Source organism: Thalia democratica, chromosome 3 (genome assembly GCF_965202585.1).
Source record: "Thalia democratica chromosome 3, ktThaDemo2.hap1.1, whole genome shotgun sequence".
Classification (NCBI taxonomy): Eukaryota; Metazoa; Chordata; class Thaliacea; order Salpida; family Salpidae; genus Thalia; species Thalia democratica.
The window spans coordinates 43,825,855-43,852,003 of NC_139167.1; the positions used below are offsets into that span (position 1 = coordinate 43,825,855).

General features: G+C 25.4%; 1 protein-coding gene across 8 annotated transcripts in view; it reads left to right on the forward strand.

Annotated features, from left to right (window-relative positions):
* The window catches only part of LOC145831249 (uncharacterized), a 49,497-nt gene that overhangs the window by 13,705 nt on the left and 9,643 nt on the right, over positions 1-26,149 (forward strand). For 5 of the 8 annotated variants that reach the window (XM_082938416.1, XM_082938417.1, XM_082938410.1 and 2 more), the window contains exons 3-12: positions 517-590; positions 1,732-1,846; positions 8,802-9,050; positions 9,392-9,501; positions 11,646-11,769; positions 15,918-16,123; positions 18,527-18,735; positions 18,911-19,083; positions 23,578-23,739; positions 24,206-24,292. In XM_082938416.1, the coding sequence (XP_082794542.1) occupies positions 517-590; positions 1,732-1,846; positions 8,802-9,050; positions 9,392-9,501; positions 11,646-11,769; positions 15,918-16,123; positions 18,527-18,735; positions 18,911-19,083; positions 23,578-23,739; positions 24,206-24,292 (1,509 nt within the window). Of the gene's footprint in view, positions 1-516; positions 591-1,731; positions 1,847-8,801; positions 9,051-9,391; positions 9,502-11,645; positions 11,770-15,917; positions 16,124-18,526; positions 18,736-18,910; positions 19,084-23,577; positions 23,740-24,167; positions 24,293-26,149 lie in introns of all 8 variants that reach the window. The other 3 variants (XR_014369663.1, XM_082938411.1, XM_082938415.1) reach the window with 3 other exon arrangements.

Genomic DNA, 26,149 nt, shown 5'->3' on the forward strand with positions numbered 1-26,149 from the left:
CGGTTTGACTCAAAAAATTTATCATATAGATAAAAAATTTAAGTCAATATAATTTTTTTTTTATTAAAAAACACATTTTAAGTGGCTTTACAGTATCTTTTCAATCTTTTTATACTATTTAGCACTGTTTCTTACCTTAAATTTAACTTTAAACTAAAAATAAACCCAAAAATGTGTATTTTTAAAAACCTGGAAGAAATTTAATTTAAAAAACCTGGAAAAATTTTTGAAAAAACGAGTGGCAACCCTGATCACTACAGAAGAATTCATTTTTTAAACAATTATATTTTACTTTTGAATATAGTTTATTAATTTTTGCTGAAAAGTAGATAAAAATCTAGATTTTCAAATTGTTGATTCTTATCTTAAAACATTTTTTGAACCTAGTCTTTATTAGCTTCATAGTAAACGTTGTTTAGATCTGACTAGAAATTTAAATACTTATACCCACGTTTAGTAAAATAATGTTCATAGTTATATTTTTATTCAATTCTTATTGTTTTAATAAATTTTCAGAAGTCAGATAGCTCAGAAGATACAATGCCAATAGCTAAAGTTAATAAAACTGATAAGTCAATATGTGAATTAATGTAAGATTTGTTTTTTGTTATAAAATATTGAATGAAAAGTGTTTTGTTTCGTATACATTACAAGTAAATTTAGCAGCCATAATTACTTCGTGTGACTTAAACTTCTATTGGGTATAAACTTACTATAAAAAGAAGTTAATACTAGAACAAATTGTTATTTTTCTTGAAATAAGAAAACATCATAGATAAAAAATTGAGCTATTCAAACCTTGGTTCTTTCGAGGTCCAACTTACCTATTATAGGGTAGCCACTAAACCTGCAAGCCTGGAAAAACCTAGAATTTTACAACTTAGGCCAAAAGACCTGGAAAAACCTGGAATTTTACAACTTAGGCCAAAAGACCTGGAAAAACCTGGAATTGTTAACAACTTTTGTATGTTAAGTACTAGAATTTCGATTTAACACAAATAGTCTATCATTAAAATTTTTTTGTCAATCATAAAAAAAATTTTTATTAAAAATTACATTTAAATTAGCTTAACAGTATCTTTTTAATGTTGTTATACTATTTAACATAGTTTTTTATCTTAAATTTAATTTTAAACTAAAAATAAACTGAAAATCTTGTACTTTCAAAAACCTGAAGGAAATTCAGAAAACCTGGAAGAAATTTCCAAATAACTAGTGGCCACCCTGCTGTTAGCTAATTTAAGTTTTCCTTTATAGATTTTAGTAATTTTTCGTGTGTTAGTAAACGATAAGTTTAAATATATATATATATATATATATATATATGTGTAATAAATTTCTTAAACCAGTCCAGTAAACAGTCAAGATATTTGTAATTATTTTATTACACTTTCATCATATTAATATTAAATCAAAAGATGGTTCTTACAAAAAAATCTAGAAGTTGTTTAATGTTTTAAATAATTTTAATTTTTTAAATTTTCCAAGTAAACTTAAAGAAATAACTCTTATAACACCACAAGAAGTTTAATTGATATTTTAACAATTTTTAAATGTATTAATATTCCAACATTTCTACAGAATGATCTTAAGTTTATACAAACTTGTAATTTGAAGTTTGACTGTTTTACAAAATGAGATTTTTATTTGATAAAAATGATTAAATGTGAACTTTATATGTGAATATTGTTACACAGTAAATTTTTAGTATTATATTACAACTTTTTTCAGGAACGCCATGAAAAGTGTTTACAGTAGCCGTCTGTTACAAGAACTGCAATTAGAAAAAAATGTTGAGATAAGTAATGAAAGTTTAAAAACTGCGTTTTTTCCTTATCAGCTAAAAGTAGGTATTAGATAGCGTTTTTTATGTCAAGTTGTAATAAGAAAATATAATGTTGTTTTGATAATTATTTTCGTCCTTTAAAAGTAATTTTAGTTGATTCTAAATTAATAGTCTAGACCAGAGTTTCATAAGCTTATTAAAAAAACAATTTGTTGCCCTCTTTAATACTAAAGAATATTTTTTCTTAATTCAGCATAGAAATGAAAAGAAATTTTGCTAGAGAGAAATGTTAAAGAAAATAATACCATTAAGCATTTAGGTGATGTAAAATCTATAAGACTTTATTTTCTGGTGTCATATTTTTTACTTGTTTAAACTTTTGGGGTCATTATTTTTACTTGATTAATTTGTTATTTTTCTTTTTCCTTTTTTTTTAACTAACTAGATATACAATATAATGTTAATTTATGTAAAAAAAGGTATTTACCACTCCCATAGGCCTTTAAATTATCTGAAAGTTAAGTTTGAGTACCATCAAAAGAATCACTCAAGCTAGTTTGAAATTTTTAAAGAATTTGGGCTAATTTTGTCCAACTAAGTAAGTATGAACTTTTAGGAAACTTTAAACTTTAAAAAAATTAGGCTGGTTCAGGCTCAGAATAGTTTTTATAACATTAATTCTTTTGTTTTTCTTAAAAATTGTGTTTTTAATACTTGCTTTTGTTACTATTAAGGTAGTTTAAGTTGTTTTAGGTATTTAAGCTTAATTATTTTTTTATTTTAGTTTTGAGTCGCATTAATTTTATTTCTTAAAATTTCTTATTTGAAATTTATTATAAACTCAGACCAACTCAAGCTAGTTTTCTCTCATTCTTTAACATTTAAATGACTTAATATGAGAATATTTTACATTATTTTTTTTTGTAAACTTAAAGCCAATCGAATCTATTCGATTCCTTTTTAAAAGTTAAATGAAATTCAAAACTGTTTTACATTCCATTTAATTTTTGAAAAGGAATAGATTCGAAAAGCTTTAAGTTAAAAAAAAAATAAATTAAAAATATTCTCATATCAAGTTGCAAATGGTAATTAAATACAATAAAATTCCTTCCGACAATAAAATTTTTTAAAATACATATACTTAAAAGTGCCGTGCAAGCAAATCTACGAACTCGGACTTACTCGAGTGTGAGTCTTCATTTTTGTATGGCTATATTTGTTGATTTGAAAAATAAAATTGGTGTACTGGAATCGCTCGCTGCTTTCTTATTATAGCTTCAACAAAAATAAGTAAATATTGTATTCTTAGTACTAGTATATTATAATTTATCATATAGTAAGGTTATAATAGATTAATTTTAAATGATTATTATATGGGTTAAGCAATAATAATATATTTAACTGTTTGTAAGCTATGAGTTCTAATGGTAAGAAACCTAAGAATTTGTCTGCCACAAGCCTTTTTAAACTAGTTACTAAGCACGCTACGCGTTCGCAAACAGCTGAATAGACATCCTGTACTAACAGGCGTACTTTCAAAATAATCTCGAGCTAAACACAATCTCTGACCAGCACAATGTGTTATTAAACAACACTGTAAAAGCAGAGGTTTATAATTTTAAAAGATTCTTTGTTTACTTTCACAATTTTAAATGAGAACATAGTTTTAAATATACATTCTTCAATTTCTAGTTACAAACACATTTAGGGCATAGGGGGGGGGGGGTTCACCTTGATTTTTACAAGTTGATCTTGTTTTATAGAGTTTTATCTAAGCTATCAGACATTTTTTATTGCTTAAAAAAATTCAAATCAATTTTTGAGATATGAGCGATCAAAGTCCGTGACCTTAATAGGTTCCTAATGGAAGGCGCAAACTAAAAACGCGAAAAAAGACCATTTCACTAAAAATCTATTTCCTCCTTCATTTTTCAAGCAACCTTCTTCAAATTTTCACAGAAAGTGTATTATTGAATTTTAAAAAGATTGAATGCAGGATTTTTTTCATTTTTGAAAACTAAATTATATTTAAAAAAAACAACCTATTTTTTTTTGTTATTTTTATCTAAAATTTTAATTTTAAATTTTTTTAAAAATTCCAATATTTAAAGTCTTCAAAACTATAAAAGGAAAATTTTCTGAAAGTTTGAGGTTTCTAGCTTAAAAATGAAAGAAAAGATAGATTTTTAGTGATTTTTAAAATTTCCGAGAAAGTGAACTCCGAAAAACTTGCGGTCTACACATTTGTATCGGAAAATCTTTATAAAAGTTACAATATCTCAAAAGATAAATAAGATTTTTTAATTCTATAAAAACTGGCTTGTAGTTTGTACTTCAGGCTTTTATATAAGATCAAATGTTATTTTTAGTAAAAAAAAAAATGTCAGACCCCCCTATGCCCTTAACTAGTCACGATCTTAGTTTTAAAGCTATTTAAAATAAGGACAAGTAGCAACTAATTCAAGTTATACCTCCTATCAGCTATAATTATATTCATGTTCTAATATTGCATATACTGCTGGTGTTATGCATATTTTTAATCTAACTTATATTTTGAAGGATCCCCAAAGCCCATTTAATGTTGTATTTGATATTAACATTTTTTTAACCAAAAATTATTTGGTAACTCTACGCTGTTTTTCTTAAAGACTTGAAACCTATTATTATGGCTGTACCCGTACTTTTGAAAGTACCACTATTGGATCCAATGTAGTTTTTAGTTTTTCAAAGACTAATAATTAAAAAAAAAACTCAAATTTAAAGTCCGAAACCTTTTGATTTTTTATGTTTCCGTAGTATACTTCAATCTTTGAAATTTTAAAAGTTTTACAGCAAAAAAGAACGATAAGCACAAAACTTTTTTTTTGTTCATAAAACTTGATTAAATTACTAAGTAATAAACTTATGTAGCAAATCTTTGAAATCCTTTTTTAATTTATTGAAATGAAAAATTATTAGACAGTTTTCTAAAGGTTTTCTTTGACATTTTGTTGGGAGTCCAACACTTTTTTACTTATACTAACATTGGCTCTTCTATAAAAGCTTTAAGAACAGACTACAAGCCAGTTTTTATAAAATTAATTTTTTTTTTTAATTTTTGAGATATTGTAGTTATTGTTAAAAGTTACTGATATAAACAACCACAAGTTTTTCAGGGTCAATTTTTTTGTAAATTAAAAAAAAAATGGAAAAGACCTTAAAATTTCAGGAAAGATTCCTTTTATAGTTTAAAAAAGTTTTAATGTTGTGATTTAAAAAATTTTGAAAAATAAAATGTTAAATAAAATAAAGCAAGAAATAGGTGTTCTTTTTTTAATTAAAAGTTTAGTTTATTAAAATAAAAAAAATCCTGTATTGAATCTTTTTAAAATCTAACTGTATACTTTCAGTGAAAATTTGAAGAACATTGGTTAAAAAATAAAGAATAAGAAATATTTTTAATGAAATTGTCTTTTTTTTGTGTTTTTGGCTTGCGCCTTTCATTAGGAACCTATTGAGGTCACTGACTTTGATCGCTTATATTTCAAAAATTACTTGGAATTTTTTCAAGCGGTTAAAGATTTCTAATAGCTCAAATAAAACTCTATGTGATAAGATCAACTTGTAAAAATCAAGGTGGACCCCCTCCTATGCCCTTAAATCAAATAATTGGTTTAAAAGTCATTTTTTGTTTATTGTCTAAAGCAGGGTTTCCCAAACTCATTTACTAAATCGCCCCCTTTTCAGAAATTTGAAAAATAATCGCCCCCAACGATTTTAAAAAGTAGTTTTTCTCTTGAGTACAAACTTTTGAGCCAAAAAATTGTGTTCAAAATGTGATTTAGTCTGGTATTTCTTATACACGCACTTTTGGGCTGTGTTCTGAGTAGTTTACAGGGCTTGAGAAAAAAAGTTGTGTTGTTTTCTTATAAGCCCAGTAAAGTGTATTAATATACTTAAATACTAAAAAGCCTTGTGTAATCAGTAATCAATCCTGTTTATTTATAAATTGTTTTGAAACTAATGAAATTTTTAGGGTAGTGGTGGACAACTTTTGTAGTCAGCAATTCATATTTACTAAAAATATTTTCTTGTTTCAACTCGTTAAAAAAATGTAATTGCGGGCTGCATAATTTAAAAAAATAACATATAGAAAACTAAAAAACTTGACCATAATTGTAATAAAATGATTTACTATTATTGTGATCGAGGAAATACTAATGTAACTGAAAACCAAATTGAAAGTGTATTTCAAAATCATAAGCATCAAAAAACTAAATTTCGTTTATTTTGCAAAGTATTTTCAAGTTACTTGGCGGGACGAAATTTGATTGGATCTGGACCGTAAGTTACCCATCTGAAATCTTAACTGAAACCTGACATTATAACTATCTCTCATTTAACGAATTTCGGACATTTAGAGTGAATACTAAGTAACTTATTTAAGCCGCACAAAATACTTGAATTATTTTATAAATAGGCATATTCTAAAATTAAATACCAGAGATTAAAAAACTATAAAAGAATGAACAAATTTTTTAAACATAATGAAATAGATATTAAAACATTATTGCTGATCAAGTTTTAGGAAGTTTGACTGACTGTTTGATTATCTCACATAAAAAGTTGGTTTATCAATAGCTTCTGTTAATGCAGTAAAATTATTAATTTCAATGCTGAGATATATTATAAGCAAGTTAGTTGTAAAATAAAAAAATCAATTCTAAACTTTTTAAACGTTATGTTTTGCAGTAGAATACCATTAAATAGTATTTGACTTAAAATAACCTTTAGGAAACTAAACCTTAATTTTAACTTTTTTTTTCTTCATTTAAATTAAAAAAAAATCAAATGTTTTACAGTTAATTCTGTGAACAGAAAGTAATCAATTAAAAAATTCTTTTTATTGTGTTAAAACTTTCTTTTGTAACTGTAGAAGTCTTTTTGATTACTTATTTAATACTGTTTAATTTTATTTTTTTCTCTAGTTATTAGCCTATAATAATTTACCAGAAGAAAATAGTGAAAAACTAAAAGCTAGTGTTGAACTATTGAAATAAACAACATATTCTAATTGCTAATATATTAAAAAATAAAATAAAACACAAAACAGTTGTATAATTAGTTTAAAATTATTTAATTTTATTTGATAGATTTTCTAACAGTAATAAATCAAGTTAGAAAATAAATTTGAGTTTAATAATCTTTTAAATGAAAAATTTGAAGTCATTTCAAATAGAAACATCAAATCTATACTCTTTTAAAACCAAAAATAATTTTTGAAATAAAAACTTAAATGATTATCAAGGTTTTTTTGTTTATACAAATTAAACAAGTAATAACAAAAATATGTCAAATAAATTTCTATCAAACAAATACTTTAACCACTATGCTATAAAAACTTTTAGTGTAATGTAAATCGACAAATATAAACTACAAAATAAACCCGGTCAAAACAAAGCTATTAACATATTTAAAACATAAAACATTTTATAAATACAGTAGACTACCTTTTCAATTCGCACTTTGAACAAAATAAAAAAGTTTTAACACAAAAATTATTACCATTTTTTTACAAAATGATAAATTTAGATATGTTATATGCAATAACGTTATGAATAAACATGAAATCAACTAAAACATAAAACAAACATTCATAAAAAAAAAAGATTTATATAAGCTATTAAATACTGTGTATTTTTTGTTTTATTAATACTTAGTTAGTAATAGACTTGTTTTAATACTTTTTTGGGTAAAAAGTGCGAACTCAAGAGGAAGTCTACCGTAATTAATATTTATTAGGCATTATGCAAACCTGTTAAAGAATAAACAACTTAAAAGAATTTTTTATATAAAAAGAATACATAATACAATAAAAAGACTTAAAACAATACAAACCAGGTTAAACAAGAAGTATTTTAAAAGATCAAATAAATAAATAAAACTTTCATAAAATGATTTCTGCTACTGAATTCTAATATAATGCGAACGATGAGGTTCATGAATGCTTGCAAGTTTTTATAATCTGATTCTAAATCAGTCAAATAAAGCCTCAAGCCACCTCCTTTACAAATATTTAGATTAGATATTTTGCTCAAGATGTTGATAACTAAACTGAAAGCTTTCTCAACAACATAGCTAGAAGGAAAAACTATACACAACAATCTAAATTCCTCTCAATGATTGAATACTTTTGTCTTAGTTTTTATTGAGTCCAAAAGCTTTCATTTCGTTCTTTGGAAACATTTACTTTGAGTTAAAGGTCAGTTTGTAAGTCCGAGAAGGTTTCCTGTGAGTCGTTTACTTCAAAAAGATCTGCCACGAAGGGATCCATATTTTTATCTATATGATAGCTTTTTTGTGTCAAATCGAAATTTTACTTAATATGTTGAAATTGTTAAAAATTCCAGATTAAAAAAAATTTTTTGCCTAAATTTTCAAATTCCAGGTTTTTCTAAGTAAATTGGCAACCCTGTATAGTTTTATTTCTTAGTCTAACTAAATGACTTTTCAAAAGACAATTGAAAAAATCATGGGGTGATAGTTAATATAGATAACATACATTTTTACAAACCATATATGATCCTAAATAACATATATGTAAGGTAAAAAAATAGTGGAAAGAATTCCGATCGTCTATGATCTAAGTAAGTGTTAAATAAGAAAATATATAATTGAAAATATGTAATTAACTTGAAAGAAGGAGTCATAAGTACTTGATTTTTTTCTCTATATTTTACATAAACACAATAAACTTTTTTGTTTAAGTTTTACCACAGGGTCAAATATTTAACAGCAAGCTAAAATTAGTAAAATAGCAAAACAAAAAGTAAAAATTTTATGACAACCCAAAATTTTAAAATCGCCCCCTTTTCGCCCCCTTACTAGTTATCGCCCACCCTTTCGCCCCCTTACTAATTATCGCCCCCCGAAATACTAAAATCGCCCCCAGGGGGGCGATATCGCCCACTTTGGGAAACCCTGGTCTAAAGTAATAATATAGAATACCAGTATTTTTACTTATTTTCTGTTTAAGGTTAACAATTCACAATTAAAGACCAATGAGTTGATAGATTCAAGAGTTGTTGTTGCTGAAGTAAGTGGATTGTTCTTACATTATAATGAATATTTGGAGGATAAAAAACAGTTTGACGTCATGCCTTCTGAGACGCCTATCTTATTAAAATATGTAGTATCTAATCGCTTTACTGTTTGTATTGATTCACGGAAACACAAAAGTATAACAAAATTTCTTCGATTTTCTGATGTTAACTCAAATGTAGAAGTTAGTTTAAACTTTTTATTTTATACGAAAAATATTAGACTGTAATTTATGTTTTGTTTTAGTTTATTAGAAATGTGTTAATCCATAAAATGCATAATTAAAACTAAGTTGTCTTACAAATAAATGATGAGTTAAGGATGAAACACACTTAGGTTAGTTAAGATATTACCGACCGAGGATTAAGGGTTAGGGGTAATAGTGATGGTTGATAACAAAAAATAATTAAAATAAATAAAAATATCCAACCCGTACAAAAGTGTCCCTTTGTGCATTTAAGACTCCTACCCCGAATTTTTAGCTATAGCTAAGATTACAAGTTAATGTTTAAATAATTTTTACAGCTGATTCATACATTTAAAAACAACAAGTTTCAAGTTCATATAATAACTAAACAACAAATTGATGCAGAAAAAGAAATTTTGCTGGATACTAAACACCGTTTAATGTGCTTGTGAGTTTTTATTGATACATATATACATGTGTAATTATAGTTCGTTTTATTTGTGTTTAAAAATGTCTTTGGAAATTTCATAACAAAAAAATAATAAATAATGAACTCTACCACACGACCATCAACAACAGTACCCGAGGCAACCTACGACCGGTTTCGTCCTGATTAGGACTCATCAGGTAGGCATATTCGCGAGAAACTGCTATTGAGATCTTACCAAGCGGGGTTAAGTACAAAGCACTGAAGCGAGGATCAAATTTTTCAACTTTGCTACAAGCGGTCGCTTCAGTGCTTTGAATTTTATCCCGCTTGGTAAGATCTCAACAGCGGTTTCTCGCTATAATGCCTGCATGACGAGTCCTAATCAGTACGAAACCAGTCATAGGTTGTCTCGGATACTGTTGTTTATGGTCGTGTGGTAAAGTTCATTATTTATTATTGATGGCGCGAAACGTCATACCGTAATAAATACTGGTTATAAAAAAAAAAGTAATGCTTTTTTTTACTACTACAGAATAATTGTGAAATATATAATAAACAGTAAATTATTAAAAATAAATCTAACAACTATGCACATTACAGGGTTACCAGGCACTCATTTAAATTGAACTTAAAAAATAAACTCAGCCCAACTAAGAAAACTTGAAAAAACCTGTAATTTGAGAAATAAAATAATATTGAAAAACCTTAAATTTTGGACAAAAATCACTAAAAAACCTGGAGTTTTAAACAGTTTTTTAATTTTAAGTAATAAAATTTTTATTTAACACAAACAATCTATCATATAGATAAAAAACTTATGTTATCATAATTTTTTTATAAAATAAAAAACACACTTAAAGCAGCTTTATAGTAACTTTTTAAAGTTTTAATATTACTTAAAACAGTTTTTAAGCTTAAACTTTACTTTAAACTAAAAATAGACCTAAGAAGGTGTACTTTTAAAAACCTGGAAGAAAATCAGAAAACCTGGAAAAAAATTCTAAAAAACTAGTGGCAACTCTGTTTTTAGGAACGGGTCAAAATTGCACGAAGATACTTCTGCACGAAGACAAATTTGCACGAGGGGAGTAAATTGCACAAAGACAATCTTGCACCAAGGGTCAATTTGCACGAGAGTAAAAAAAAACAGAGAAAAATACATATAAAAAAACAGAGAAATAAACTAAAAGATAAATTAATAAAAAACAAAAAGAAAAAAAAGTTATTGACCAAGGGTTTAGAGGTAACAGTGATAGTAAAAATTAAAAAAAAAGAAAATAAATTATAAAAATAGTTATATAAAAAAATATTAAAAAGAAAGCTACCGACAGGGTTGCCACTTTACCTGGAAACCTGGAATTTGACAATTTAGGCTAAAATAAACTGGAAAAACCTGGAATTTGAGAAATTTTGAAAAAACCTGGAAATTTGATCAAAAAATCTGGAGTTTTTAATATCTTTGACATTTTCAGTTGTAAAATTTTGGTTTGACACAAAAAATCTATCATATAATTAAGATTTTTTTCATTATCAAACATTTTTTTTATTAAAAAACACATTTAAAGTAACTTTACAGTATCGTTTCAATGCTTTTATTCTATTTAACACAGTTTCTTTAATAGAAATTAACTTAAAGTAGACCCAAAAATGTGTATTTTTAAAAACCTGGAGTAATTTGGAAAACCTAGAAAAACATTTGAAAAAATGAATGGCAACCCTTAACCGACCAAGGGTAGGGGTAAGGGGTAGCAGTGATAAAAATAAATAAAGAAGTTAAAAAAAAAGTTGCCAACCGAGGGTAAGGGTTAGCGGTAACAGTGATGGTAAAAATTAAAGTAATAAAAAATAAATAAATAAATTAAACATGTGCTAAAATGTCCTCGCAAAATTGTCTAGTTGTGCAAAAGTGTCTTCGTGCAAAAGTATTTTCGTGCAATTTTGTACGCTCGTGCAAATTTGATAGCTACCCCCTGTTTCTATAATTTTGAATCTACTAGAATCAACAGTTACCATCTCTCAGTTCTAGAATAATTATTCAATTGAACTTCCCGGCCGAAAATTATTTATTATTTTTTATATATGCCATGAAAGTTGTTATTGTAAATGGTAAACGAAGTTATGGCGTGGAATTTGAAATATAAATTTAATTTTCAAAACTAAAGGTCTATTCAAGGTTTCGATGTTGGAGAACCTTTTAAGAACTTCAACGAAAAAAAAAAAGTTGTTACCAAAAGTGAATTTCGTAAACTTTCACCTATAAAACTGACGATACCAAAGGTGGCTAATGTTAGTTTTTTTTCTGCGTGGTCTATTTATTTACAATATCTGTTATAAATTAGCACGGTTTATTAGTTGATAAGAAAAAAAATGTTATTGCTTAATAATTTTGCATAGATTTTAAAGCTGTTGTATAGTGTTTAAAAAATATAATAAAATTGTAATAATATGACTAAATGTTTTAGTTTTTTGATAACACAACTAACTTTCAACACAAGAACTAATAATGGTTTGAATATAACAAATTCAAAAACTTTTTATAAAAGAAACCAAATCTAATTATTTATGTATTTCTTTTGATAAACAATTTATATAAAACATTTAATTCATTTAAAATCTGATACTTTTTAAAACATACACTTAAATTTATTATACGCTCACATCAAAAAATATAAAGTAAGTGTAATTTTTTCTATTAGTATAACTATATAGTTTTTATAAAGATTAATTTTAAAACTAAATATCAAATACGTCTAATCAAACATTCAATTAAACCAAATGTCTAGTTTTATCTTTAATTTAATTTTTATAAATAAATTATTCATTGTGACTTAAATATTATTTTTTATTTTGCTAAAAAAGGTCAGGAAATCAGGAAAAACTGAAAAAAATAACAAAAGTCAGGAAAAAATGGGGGTTTTTGAAAACAAAGTCAGGAAATCTGAAAAAATTAAAAAAAAAGTCAGACCTTGTCAGTTTAAATTTACAAATTCCTTATTTTCCAAAGCTTTCAAATGGTAATAGATAAATTAAAAATCCTTTAAAGCCAAGCTTAAGTAGCAAAATTTTCCTATAAATTTACAAATTTATTTAATTTCCAATGCCTTTACTTGGTATTTAATAAAATATCCTTTACAAAACTTCAAAAATTTTCTATTAGCATATTGAACAACTACCCTACTCGAACAAATGGTTTTTGTAAGCTTTATAGTATTGATGATACGTAACATGGACACTTCCATAGTGGAACTGTGATATATACACAAAAGTTTATCTAGCATATTTTTAGAATCAAAGCGTTTTTTGTTTAAGTAAGTAATTGAAGCAGCAAAGTTAGAGGTAAAAATAAATAAGTACAAAAAGAAAAGAAATGAATAAAACAAATTGTGGCTAGATTTATAAAAAAGACTCTTCGACAAGTGTAGGGGCAGCAGATGAGAACGATTTCAATGAAATGAGGCAAATGGTTTTAATTGCCAAGAAAATGAAGCGGATGCAGACCAGATGAAGGAAACTATATCTTCATTAAATGAAGAGATTGAAGTGCTTATAAAGAAACGGAGAAAATAAATTTTAGTAGATATAATTAAAAAAAAACAGTGTTTGATTATTTTTTTTATTCTTTTAAGGTTTTAATTGTATAAGTTCGTTATTGTTTTAAGGTTATAATTATAAAAGCTCCTTATATGTCGTTTCCTTTATTTAGATACATTTATGTTAAGAAAAGCTAAAAAATTGTGTATTTTTTCAGACAAGCTGTGTTGGTAATATTTTAAGTATTGTGTTGATAGAGCTGTTAATTGCAAATACATCAATCATACACAGATAGTTCAAGTGATGTGGTGGAAATTTGATGATTTAATTCAGCAAAAAAACTGTTGTTTTAACCTATATTAAAATTAGATTAGAAGTTTTATATATGTAGTTTCAAGTGTTAGATTATGTATTTTAGAATAGGTTTAAATTAAGAGTTTGATTTAGAAAAGTCAGGAAAATTTTAGGAAGAAGTCAGGAAATTTTTCTCAGCTTGATCTGTGGCAACCATGAAATGCATATACATTACAAGCTTAACTGAAATATGATTTAAAATAAAATCAGTTTTTCTAATGTATATTATTAACTTGACTCTAGTTTACTATTACTAAATGAGTTGTATAAATGTTTGAAATTCATTTTAAAACCTAGTTTTAAAGAAATTTTGCTAAAATTACTACTACGAAAGACACTTAAATATATTTTTTCTTATCAGTTGCATAATTTTAATTTTTACCAGTTAAAATTTTTTATATTATGATTTGGCATGATCTAATCAGGGTTGCCAAAAAACTGGAAAAAGCTAGAATTTGACAACTTAGGGTTAAAAACCTGGGATTTGAGAAATTAAAAAAAAAAACAGACCTCAAAAAACTTAGAATTTTGAACAAAAATCAATAAAAAAACCTGGAATTTTTAGCAATTTTAAAATTTTAAGTAGTAAACTTTCGATTACACACAAAAAATCTATCATACAAATAACAAAATTTATTATCATCAACATTTTTTATTAAAAAACACATTTAAAGTAGTCTTACAGTATCTTTTCAATGTTTTTTTCACTATTTAACACAGTTTCTAAGCTTAAACATAAGTTTTAACTAAAAATAGACCCAGAAATGTGTAATTTTAAAAACCTAGAGGAAATTTTGAAAACCTGGAGAAAATTTGCCAAAAACATTTGGCAACCCTGTCTAATACAGGGGTCGGTAGGTAATTGGTCCTCGTGTGGCAAATTTAAAGTTTCAAAATTTATATTTACCGTGCTTTCCATCATATTTAGCTACTCATAGACGACCTGCTTAAAATTTACATCACTTTTATAGTCTAAAGTTAACATTGATTAAAAAATATATCATAATAACTTTCTATCTTTATCTAAAAACTTTTTATAAACAAAATAAAAGTTTTAATTTTTTTAATAACGTCTTAACTCTGTAAAAAGTAACAAGTCATCTATCAGCCGAAAAATAGGCTATGCGTTTTGTGTTAAAAAAGTGTAGAAGATGCTCAACAATAAAAGAATAATTACAAACACAGTTATGCAATAAAACAATATAAAAAGTATATATGAATTTTTTTTTTAAATTTCTTTTGTTTCTTTGATTTTTTAAAGTGTTGCTTTTCCTGTTCCTTCAGTCTTTTGCATGTTGTAGATCGCCATTTAACGTATTCAGTTGCAAGCAATTCCCACTTACGATACGTATGTAAAAAACTTAGAGCTTTACAGTTATAGGTCACTTTTGTATATTTATTTATATGATAAGCCTACTTTATTTAATTATTATGTTCTTCTAAAGTGTTAAAAAAAATCTTTGCATATTCAATATACTGCTAACTCCTAAGGTGAAAAATTGGTTATAATAAAATAATAGTGAGAAATAAAAAAATATTTATTCCTAAAGTTGTTTAAATTTTTTAAAGATTAAAATGAGAAAGTTTTAAAACGATTTATCAAATCTGTCTGAGTATATAGATTTTTAATAAACAATTCTCCTTCATGCTTTTAGTTAACGCATTTCATTAAGAACCTATTGAACTCTTAAACTTTATCGCTTTTATCTCAAAAATTACTTAGAATATTTTTAAATGGTAAATATCAATTGCTTGCTTAATTTTTAATATAAAACGTAAGACTAGCTTAAAATACTTAAACTAGCCTTAAGCCGTGAAGCCATGTTTTTTACAAGTTGATCTTATTTATAAAGATTTTTATAAGCATTAAGTTGATTTTTACCGTTTTAAAAAGTTTGAAGTAGTTTTTGAGATATGACCGGTCAAAGTCGGGCCGCATAACAGGTTCCTTATGGCAAGGGAAAACTAGAACAGCGAAAAACATTCTTTTATTTAAAGTCTATCTCCTTCTACATTTTTCAAGCAATCATCTTTAAACTTTTACAGTCTAATCATTATACAATAACAAAAAAATGTTACTTTGGACAATAATTTTTTTTTAGTAAAAATACTTCTTTTTTATGATTGTTGTAAAAAATTTATATTTTTTAATTATCAAAATTCATAAGTAAAGTTTTTTTCTTACTATATAAGGAACATTTCCTGAAAATTTGAAAAATATTGCTTAAAAATGAAAGAGGAGATAGGTTTTAATGAATTTTAAAATTTGCATACCATACGTTTGTATCGGATACTTTTTACAAAATATAAAATATTTCAAAAGTTAAATGATATTTAAAATTCTATAAAAAATTGCTTGTAGTTTGTACTTAAAGCTTTCATATAAAAGCCAAAGTTATTTTTTGTGAAAAAAAAGTGTTGGATTCCCCATAGCCTTTATAAGATTTTAAAGGTAGAGAAAATTGAAAATGTTCTATTAAGATAGATAGTTTTGATAAATAGTAATTTTCTAAAATTTAAATTTAGTTTTAATGTTCTATAAAATACAGTTTTCAGATGATGAAGACATTAAACATGAAGTAAGGTCAAAAAATGATTCGACAAAGGAAATAATAAACAAGCATACCATTAAAAAAGATCCAGTAGTAGACCAAAAAAGTTTTGTTGATATTAAACCTGCAGTCTGTCTTTCAACTCCACCTGTAAAAAAGCGACCAACTGTGAGAGTTACAGAACCTTCAAAGCAACATAGAAAGTTAGTGAATAAAAAATATAAGTTTTTATTGTTACTAATATTCTTAACTAGTATTTATAAAAAAATTTAACTAAAAAATTTCTGTGTTTTAAAAAGTTATTATTTAATTTTAAATGTTTGGGTTCAAGTAAGTAAAATCAGGAAAAGTTCAAGACTTTTCTTTGCAAATTGGTCAGGAAAATTAGTTAAAAGGTCAAGTTGTTTCTGGTAGAAAAATTTTGGTTTAACGTTTAATTTTTATACTCTTTTGCAATATACCAATCTATTTGTTATCCTTTTCTTGCTACTTAGTAGTAATTTAATTTTTCTTGATTAAAAAAAGTATTTAAGGTAGTTTTTATACTAGTATATAAACATATTACTGTGTTCATAGTTTTTGATCATGTGTTTTTTTGATGGGTAAGCAGCAGACTAAAATACAGTAATCTGCCATAGCCGGTACACACTCTGAACATAGCGCAAAAGCGCGTATGCAACTGGCAGTCTCTACTAAATAAATTAAGGTATTAAATTACCTACATTAAGCCCAATACAATAATGTTAAAAGTTACTAAAGTTAGAAATGACAGGTGCACAAAAGTACCCCAAAATAAAAACTTTCACCATAATAACAAAACATGTTTGTTGAAAGATTTAAAAGACTTGAGTATTTTTTATGTAGCAACTTATTTGTATGTACACTGTACATGTTTATTTATAAATGTATTCATGTTTATATTTGAATCACAAAGATTTTTAAATTATCTTGTATTTCCTTGTACCTTTAAAATTTACATAATATAATTAGCTATTAGTTTCAAAAAAAAAAACAGATTTAAAACATTGATTATGCTTTTATTTTTTTGTAATTATCCATTAAGCTAATTTAAGCTTATAAAACATTAATCCGTCTTACTTAATATTTAGCATTTTTACTGGTTTTAAATCTCAAGTTTCTTTGATTTTACTTTACTACAATCGGCTTTTAAAACCTATCAAAGTATTTTGAAATAAACTTACGAGCAACAAAATGAGTCTGCTAAACCCAAACGACAAGCTACACTACCAGAAATGTTTTCAAAAACATCTAGTTTTAATAAATTTCAATGTTCCTTATTTTCAATAATATAACTTTTTTATACGCTTTTTGCATTTATGCTCAATTGCTATTTATGTTGATCATTGGGTATGTAAATGTTAATTGCATTGTTCAGTATTTTCGTTTATCTAAATTTTGTATGACCTTCAAAAAAATTTTCATTAATTTTTTAACCATGGGCAATGCAATTTTAAACTTTTTGTTAGTAAATGAACTGTAATATGTTTGTTTTATATATTGGGTTAGATATAAAATTAGTAGGTTTTTAACTTCTTTTTTATTTTCTTTATTTATTTAAATTTAATTCAGTTTATTTTAAACTATAATAGTTTTGTACTACATACTACTTTTAAGTTTGTTTTTTAATATAGAAGTTTAAAAAATATATGTTGTTTAATATCAAAATCATAAGCCTACTATATTTTTTTTTGCTCATATAAATAAAAATCAATATAATTAATAAAAGTTTTAATATATTTTCACTGCAACTCATCAGAAACTTACTCTAGACATTTGAAGTAAAACAATAGTTTTTTTAACTAAAAACAATAAACTTTAGAAAATTACTTAAGTGATTAATTAGATTGCTGTAAAAAACCAATCAACAAAAAATTTTCTTTTTCAAGTTTTTCTAGATTAATGTAAAATAGTATGCATAATAAACATTTTAAATTACAAAACAAACTGTATAAAACAAACAAAGACACTTTTAAGTAAATAAAATAACCTTATAGTCAAACTCTTTCTGCATACATAGTTCAGGTTTATTGAAATATTGAGATTGCTTCTAATCTAACCAAATAAATGGAATTTGTACGATTGTTAATAACTTTTAATCTCGATAAATCATAGTTTTTTGCACAATCGACGTTGTTAATCAGATGTTCGGCTATCGAAAATCTTTTAATCGCATTAATAACAGATTTCGTCTTTATTATTATTAGTCTATTCTTTTATAAAGTTTAATACACATTTAGGCAAAACAATAAATTGATATTTATTAAGGAAAAACAATTGAAAAAAGTTAGTTTAAAGAATGATTCAAATATTAAAATATTGTTTGATTTAAAATATGGATCTTGTCCAAAATTAAATGTTACAAATTTGTCTAAATATAAGTAAAAAGAAATTAATGCTTTGTCTTATAGACTGAATTTTTGTATTGCTTTTTGTTTAAATTTGGTAAAACTTATTAGTTTCGAACTTTTTAAGTTAGGGTTACTTAGATTTTATTAGTTTATTGGATCAGTTTATAATGTCGTCTTTGTAACCTGTTAAAATAAATCATATTGATATGTATAACACTGATTTATTTATTTTTATAGAAAGCGTGGTAGAAGTAGAGGTTGGAAGCATAAACAAATTAATATTCAAGAAGTAAAAAGTTGCAACCAAAATCAGTATGTAGGCAATGTGATTGAAGGAAGAAAAGAATTTAAATCAGAAAGTAGTATATTCACAGAAACTAATGGAAAAAATAAACTTGATACTAAAAATCAATACTTCAAAAAATACTTACCCCAACCATTTAGACGTTAGAGTTTTAAAAAGTGTATAGAAATGTTTTAAAATGTTTAAAGTATAGTTAAAAAAAAACAATGATTGCCTTCAATTAATTTCACTGTAGTAACTGATTTCAAATATTTTTTAAAACATAACTTTTATTTATTTTTAGTAGTTTTATAATTTTTACATAAATTATATAACAGCTCCTACTGATCAAGAAGTTACTCGATTTTGTACTACTCCGCAACCATGGAAAAAGTTTAACTATAATCCAGGTATTGAGCCTCCTACCGGTTTTAGAATTAGTTTCATTTCAAAGTCGCGACAGTCCAACAGTCTTAACTTTGATCAAAATACTTCAAAAAATCCTAAAAAGGTTTATTGTTTATAGCATGTTTTATATATCAATTTATATCTTTGTTATGATGATGATGATAGTACTTAGCGACGTAAAAATTAAGGTTTTAAAGATTTTTTTTGCCTTGAAAATTTCGTTTACAAACGTGTTTCTGTATCATTTTATTTGATCATATCTTTTACCTCTATTGAAATTTTATTTTCCAATGTTGAACATTATAAAACTTGTATTAGAATAAATTTAACTTTGTAGTTTACTAATTGGGTTTTCAATAAAAACTTTTTTATAACAAACTATTTTTCAAAAACTTTAAAGTGTAATCTTACTTTAGTGAGCTATAAGCCGACCAATGGGTTACATTTGCAAACCTTATTATCTCAGTTTTCCTTCCATGTTCACACTTTTCCTCATTATCATTAGCCTTAAAAACAACTGTAATCATAGCTAAAAAGCAGATGTTTCACCAAAAATAAAAATTGATGATAAATGCATAGAAAACCTAAAAAAAGTTGTATACCGTGGGTCGTCAAATATTGAGTCTTATACATCGATGGATACTGAGATTATTTGTTGCATTTTTAAAGTTTTAAGCACTTTTGCTCGTCTGTAAGAGTTTCTTTTAACCATAATCTGAGGATGAGTGACGAGTGCATTCAAATTACTCCTATATAGTGAGTTAGTTGTTGGCTAACTTAACATTAGTCGTCCAAATTGATTATAAAAACGTTTTCAAGCGCGACACTATTTTTTTTTAGTTTAGTATTTGATGAGTGAGAAAAACTAACTGATTATTGCAACACTTGGCGCTCTCTTATTAGCAAGAAACTAAATGAACGAGAAAAATATGGGTCGGCTGTAGTTGTAAGGTTTTGGAAACTCTTTCTTCCATAGCAGTGGTATAGCGTGGTATTTTGGTCAGGGGGTGCGCAAGTTTTTTTCTCAAAAAATCCTCTAAATTAAAACTTTTGTAATTAGATGAAAAAAAAAATTTTGTAAGTAATATAATTGAAATAAATTTATTAAGTAAAATAAGTTTGATAACTATTTTAAAAAATATTTATATATTACAAAATTAAACAATTAAATAAAAGTATAAATTTTTTTAGAATTACTTATACTTGCAAAAATGTAAACTTACTAAAAAAAATTTTTTTATCACTTACAGTAAACTTTATTTCTTTAAAAATTTATATATTCAATAAAACGAAAGTATCTGTTTTATTTACGAAAAAATATCAATCTCTATAATATACAATACAACTGTGATAACAACACCTCATTGCACATAGTTTTAATAAAGTTACACAGAAGTTAAAATAGACCAACTTTATAACTGTTATTACAGTTTATTAAAACTTTGCAAAATACTTAAAAGTATACTTTTTAACTTTAATTCATTTGATTGTATTTGTTTAAAATAAAATTCAAAGTTTATTTCTTATAGGCCGACACGCTTTTTCTTGTATGTTTACAAAAATAAAGTTCAGAAAACTAGCAGTAGTCTCAACAATGTAGCATAAAAAAAAAATGTAAAATTGTTTAATTTTTCTTAAAGCGTGACGTATTTTTGTAAACTTTTTTTAGAAAAATAATCTGCCATAAGGTTATATTACAGCGGTGCGCTATATTAATTGCGTACTTTTTGAGTCTAAATTCTTATGAAGTTAATGAACTTATAAAATTTTTCCTTATGGAGTTTTTCATCAACATCGGTGCGCATTTGCAATTACGCACCGAATCAGTATATTGAGTAATCACATATACTTTCCTAATTTGTCACTAATTGGTATTCAAAATTTCGTTCAACTTTTTGAATACTAGATAAACATAGTTGAAAAAAGGCAAATTAAGCAGAAAAAATAAACTACAAAGGATAAAGATATTACATTCTTTTTTTACATTTTTCTTTTTTTGGGTGGCACGCATGCGCCAGTGTCCCTCCCCACGCTACGCCCCTGGTCCATAGTATTGGGCAAATGAGAAAAAGTTATTATTCAGCATTATATAAGAGAATCTATACCCTTATCCTTAACGAACCTTTCCCAAATATATAAATAAGGAAAATAAAAGTTGTGATTAAAACTTTAAATAAAAATAAGTAAAATATTAGCCAATCAGAAGCGCTGACGCGAAAATTTGCAGCTAACGCGAAAAACATATCTTTAAAAGCGTTATGAGAATGAAAGAATAACAATATTGTATTAATTAGTATTTTATTTCAATACTAATTTTTTTTTAACTTTTTTAAATATAATTAACCATTTTACCATATTTAGTTTTTTGCTGTTTTATTATTTTATTTTGTTTTGTTATTTTAACAAATTCTACTACCACACCACATATGATCGATTTCAGGTTCAAGCAAGCCATTATTATTATGTTGCGAAGTTTTCAGAAAAATATCAGTAGAAATATAAACTAAATGTTTATTGATTTAAAAGTAAACATACACACTGTTTGAAAAGTATAACAAAGATTGATAGCTATTTCTCTTTTAATAGGTTCTATCAACCAATATTACATAAGCAGCTTAGTTTACAAACTTACGCGTCCTTGATGATCTGGATAGCTAATATATTGTTGAGATCTTATTTTTAGAATACGATTTCACAAAGAGTACAGTTTCTGGGCATATTGAAAAATGTAGTTTTGTTAAAATTATAAAATGTCTAAGAAATACTTTGTAGTTTACATCTAGTGTATTATTTTGAAATACTTAAGTCCTGTACACTTATAATAGTTTATTATCTGTTAAGACATTAATAGTTAAAGAGGTAAAATTTTTTTATAAAAAATTAATTGTTAAAAAAATTTGTAATAAGCTAAAACCTATAATCAATAATTCAATTGGCCCTGATAAAAGGTCTAGAGCAGGGGTTTCCAACATGGGCGGTATCAACCTTTACGCAGATTTTAGCTATCATGGTTCGATAAATAGTAAGGATGTAACTCTTGGTGTTTATATGACTTGAAGGATCACAATGATCCTTCTAATTTACAAGAATATCATTAAAACTACCTTTTAAATATACAGATTACTTTAAAATTCACTTTACAAACAGTCAGAAAGTTAACAAACATATTAAGCTTAAGTAAAGGTATTTAAATAAATCTATAGACTAAATGTAAATTAATTATTTGAACTTATATCAAAAATACTTCTGAAAATTAACTGAAGTTTTACCTTTTATTCACAATAGATTACATATTGCTGTTTTTAATACTACCACTTTTTCCAAACATAAAAGTTAAATTAGCTAACTTTGTACTATAAATTAACTAGCTAGTCCTAATGTTAATATATATTGTGACCCAATTGTTATATACATTTTTTTCAATGATTGGTATCCAGTAAATATTTAGAACTATTACTTCCTTCATTTCCATATAAGTACTTTATATTATGATTTGTTATCTTATTTTGTATTTTTACTTTAGTTTAATTAATTTAGACTTAAAAGTTACAAATATTAAATATTTTCATAACAGTCGATTTTAACATTAAGTATTTATCTATGATTAACCTATAAAAATCTATAGCAATTATTTTTATTTTTAATGGACACATGTATATACCTACTGTACCGCTAGGCGGTAATTGTCTCTTTTCTACTTTCTTCTTTTTTCTCAAGCGAGTATAAACTCAATAGGCTCGAGTAATTGACAGTTCAGTACGGTTCAGTTTTTCTAGTTTCTACTTCATTGAGCGGTCTGAACTCAGTGCAGCTTTTTGCTGCACTTAAGTTTTAATGGTTTCAATCTTGTTGAAGTGATTTCGATTTTAGAATGTTTTTTGAGTTTGGTTTAAACATGTAGTGTTTAGTTTCTGTTATTCTAGTGTAATGTTGTGCAGTTTTTTATCATCTTTTCGTTTCGCAAACTCATTGTAAATATATTCATGATCACAAATTCGAACTCAGTTTAAATTAAGTAACTGATTTTTTAAACATTTAGTAAATGGTAAGTAATTCATATTAGTTTATTTAAGTCAATTATAATTTAAGCGTTATCTTGGGGATTTCTAATATACTAGTTAGAGCGCACGTTGCGTTATAAACCAGGCCAATAAAAGTGTATAAGTAGAATCTTCGTCGATAGCGACACTACTTAGCTTTCCTTACAGTATTTATTATTTTACAGAGCTCAGTTTCTGTGTGCTTAACGAATCAACACACTTCAGAAATAAGTGACTTTTAAGTCTAGCCGTTTTTTCCAAACTTGAAATTTTAAGTTTATTACAAAAATAAGAATTTTGAGGATTTGATTAAGAGTCTTGTTAGAAGCAACAAATAAACTTTTATACAAAACATTTTAAACAGCAGTATACAAACATGATCCAACGTGTTTGTTATAAGTTCTTATTTAAATAACTTGTTATTTTAGTATAACTATTTAGAATTTTTAAATTTAAATTTATGTAAAATAATGCTTATTATTATTAATTTGTTATTCTTTAGATTATTTTAAGTATTTTAACGGTTAACAATAAACTAGATCTAAATATTGTTTCAGCATTTTTTAGAAAAAGCACAATTTGATAGTAAGCTACATGAAATTACATATGACGAAGCAAACAAATTAATTAAAAGTAAATCTTATGGAAAAGTGAAGAAATTTATCCTTTCTAGGTACAACAGGTGTTTAACAAATTCGGATAACAGTCCGCTAGAATATGTTCGTTTTGATTTCCATTTCTAGTAAAAGAAGCACTGATATATAAAATTTCAATAAAATACTATGAATTTTTCTGCTAATATGTATTTCTTAGTATTATGTACTATCATGTATTTCTTTTCAATATGTTAAGTCTACTAACTCACTTGTTTGTTTAAATTTATAAAATGAGGAAAATTTGCTTTGAATCTATGTATAAAAAGTTATTAAGAAATTAAGATATAAAGTATTGTTTAAAAAATAAGGTACAATTAATGGAAACGCTTAATAAATAAAAGTTGCATATGCTAAAAATTTTCTCAATAATTCGTGTGAAACATAACAGTTTAATTGTATTAAACAACCTTTTTTAGATAAGTCTTTTAGTTTGTACCTTATTTTTTGTTAGTTAAATAATAAAATATTCGCAAAACATTAAACAATTTTAGGCTATTCTACAACAACTTGGTATATCTTTTTATAACAGAACACTGAAAAGCAAAGCTTACTGAGAGAGTCGAATAAAATATACGATGACGAAAAAGTATCTAATTATAACTCTAATAAGAAAAAGGTCTAATATTTTTGTAATATTATTAAAATAAAATACATATTTGCTTATCTTATAGTATACTGAAGTTTTAACAAAATGATTAAATATTTTCCGTTTTATGAAGCTTTCTTTATTTTGATAGCAAAAAACGGATTAATTTTATTTTAAATTTAAAGGCTCAATAAATAAATAAATTGTATTTTTCATAAACTTTTTGTCAGTATTGTTGTAATAATAAATTATGAACGTGTCTAAATCCGGTGAATTTTGTTTTTCCCTACAAAACCTTTTCAAGAAAATGTAAAACTTGTATTGAAATATCCAAGACTGTTACTTTAAAAATTAAGAAGAAATGAAATATGCTAAATTAAGAATATTGTATGTTTTGATTTTTAGAAAATTATAAAGAGTTCTCAACTACTAGACGAGAAATCATATATTTTGTTCTTTCAAAGCTTTACTATACAAACTAAGTTTAGGTCAAAGACCCCGTCAGAGCTTAAATAAAAATCTAAAAATATACATTACAGTTATGGAAAATTAAACAACTAAATTTATTGGAAAAGCATTTAAACAACTAAATAAATACAAATTTTTACTTAACAAACAAAACAAATTTATTTTCATTTTATTGATTGAATACAAATTTCATTGATTGTTATATGTTTTTAGATTTATTATATAAGCACTGAAGAGGCCTTTAACCGAAACTAAGTTTGCGTAATAAAGTCTTAAAAGAATAAAAATATAAAACATGAGTTACAGTAACCTCTCGCTTATTTACGCACATTGTGTCCACAGAAAAAGTACGTAAAGATATGAGAGATCGTAAAGATACGAGATGTACCAAATATACTTACTATAATGGCTGTTTTTTGACATTGCTTCTAGTTAAAAGCAGTCTGGGGACTTTCTCACTTTTAACAATTTGTTAACTTTACTTTTAAATATGAAAACCAAAGATAAAACTATACATATATAAAAAAAAAAGGATTTAAATTTATATAATATAATAAAACTTATAGAAAAATTTTACTAACTTTAATAATAAGTAGATTTTATCTTTATATTTATTTGTATGTGACTTAACATTTATATACTATTCTACCTAGCAAATTCAATTTGTAATTAAGCATTTGTTTACAAATAAGAAATGGTGTGGTGTCTTTTTAAAATTTGTTTCTATAGTTTTTTACAAAAACATGCATTTGGTGCTGTAATGGATTTCTTCTTTTGAACATAAATATATAAAATATAAGAAAAATGTTTAATAAAAATTGTTAATGTTACTACAACTTTTCTAATTTGACCTTTGCCCACATAAGGATAAAATTGTCTTGCATTGTATTAAAGATATATTGTGTTACAGAAGATAAACTTAAACTAAAAAAAAACGTCAAATGAAAATTATAGATATGTTTACCAAAAAAAAACAATTGGAATTTGTGTTAAGTCTAAACTCTATATTAATTAAGTATCACTGCTACTTTTTGCTAGGAAGTTAAATTAGATTTCTTTTTTAGATGTTTATTCATATATAGGACAGGAGTGCTGTATTATTTCTTTGTGTTTTAAACTCTCATTATTTCTTTTTACTTTCATTATTTAACACAATCATATTTTTTAGAATTTTAATTTGATCTCTTACTGTTAACAAAATTTTTATATACTGAGGTATAACTAAATGTTTATCAATTATTCAAGAAAAAAGTCTATAATTATAAAGAGGTGACTCAGCATTTAAAAACTATTTAAATAAAAAATATACAATAAGGAATTTGTGCAGTAGTATTAATGAAAATTTAAATTTCTTCTTTTTGAATTTTTTAGAGTTCTAAAATGCGTTACTAAACGAGAGTGCGTAACGTCACAAGTGCG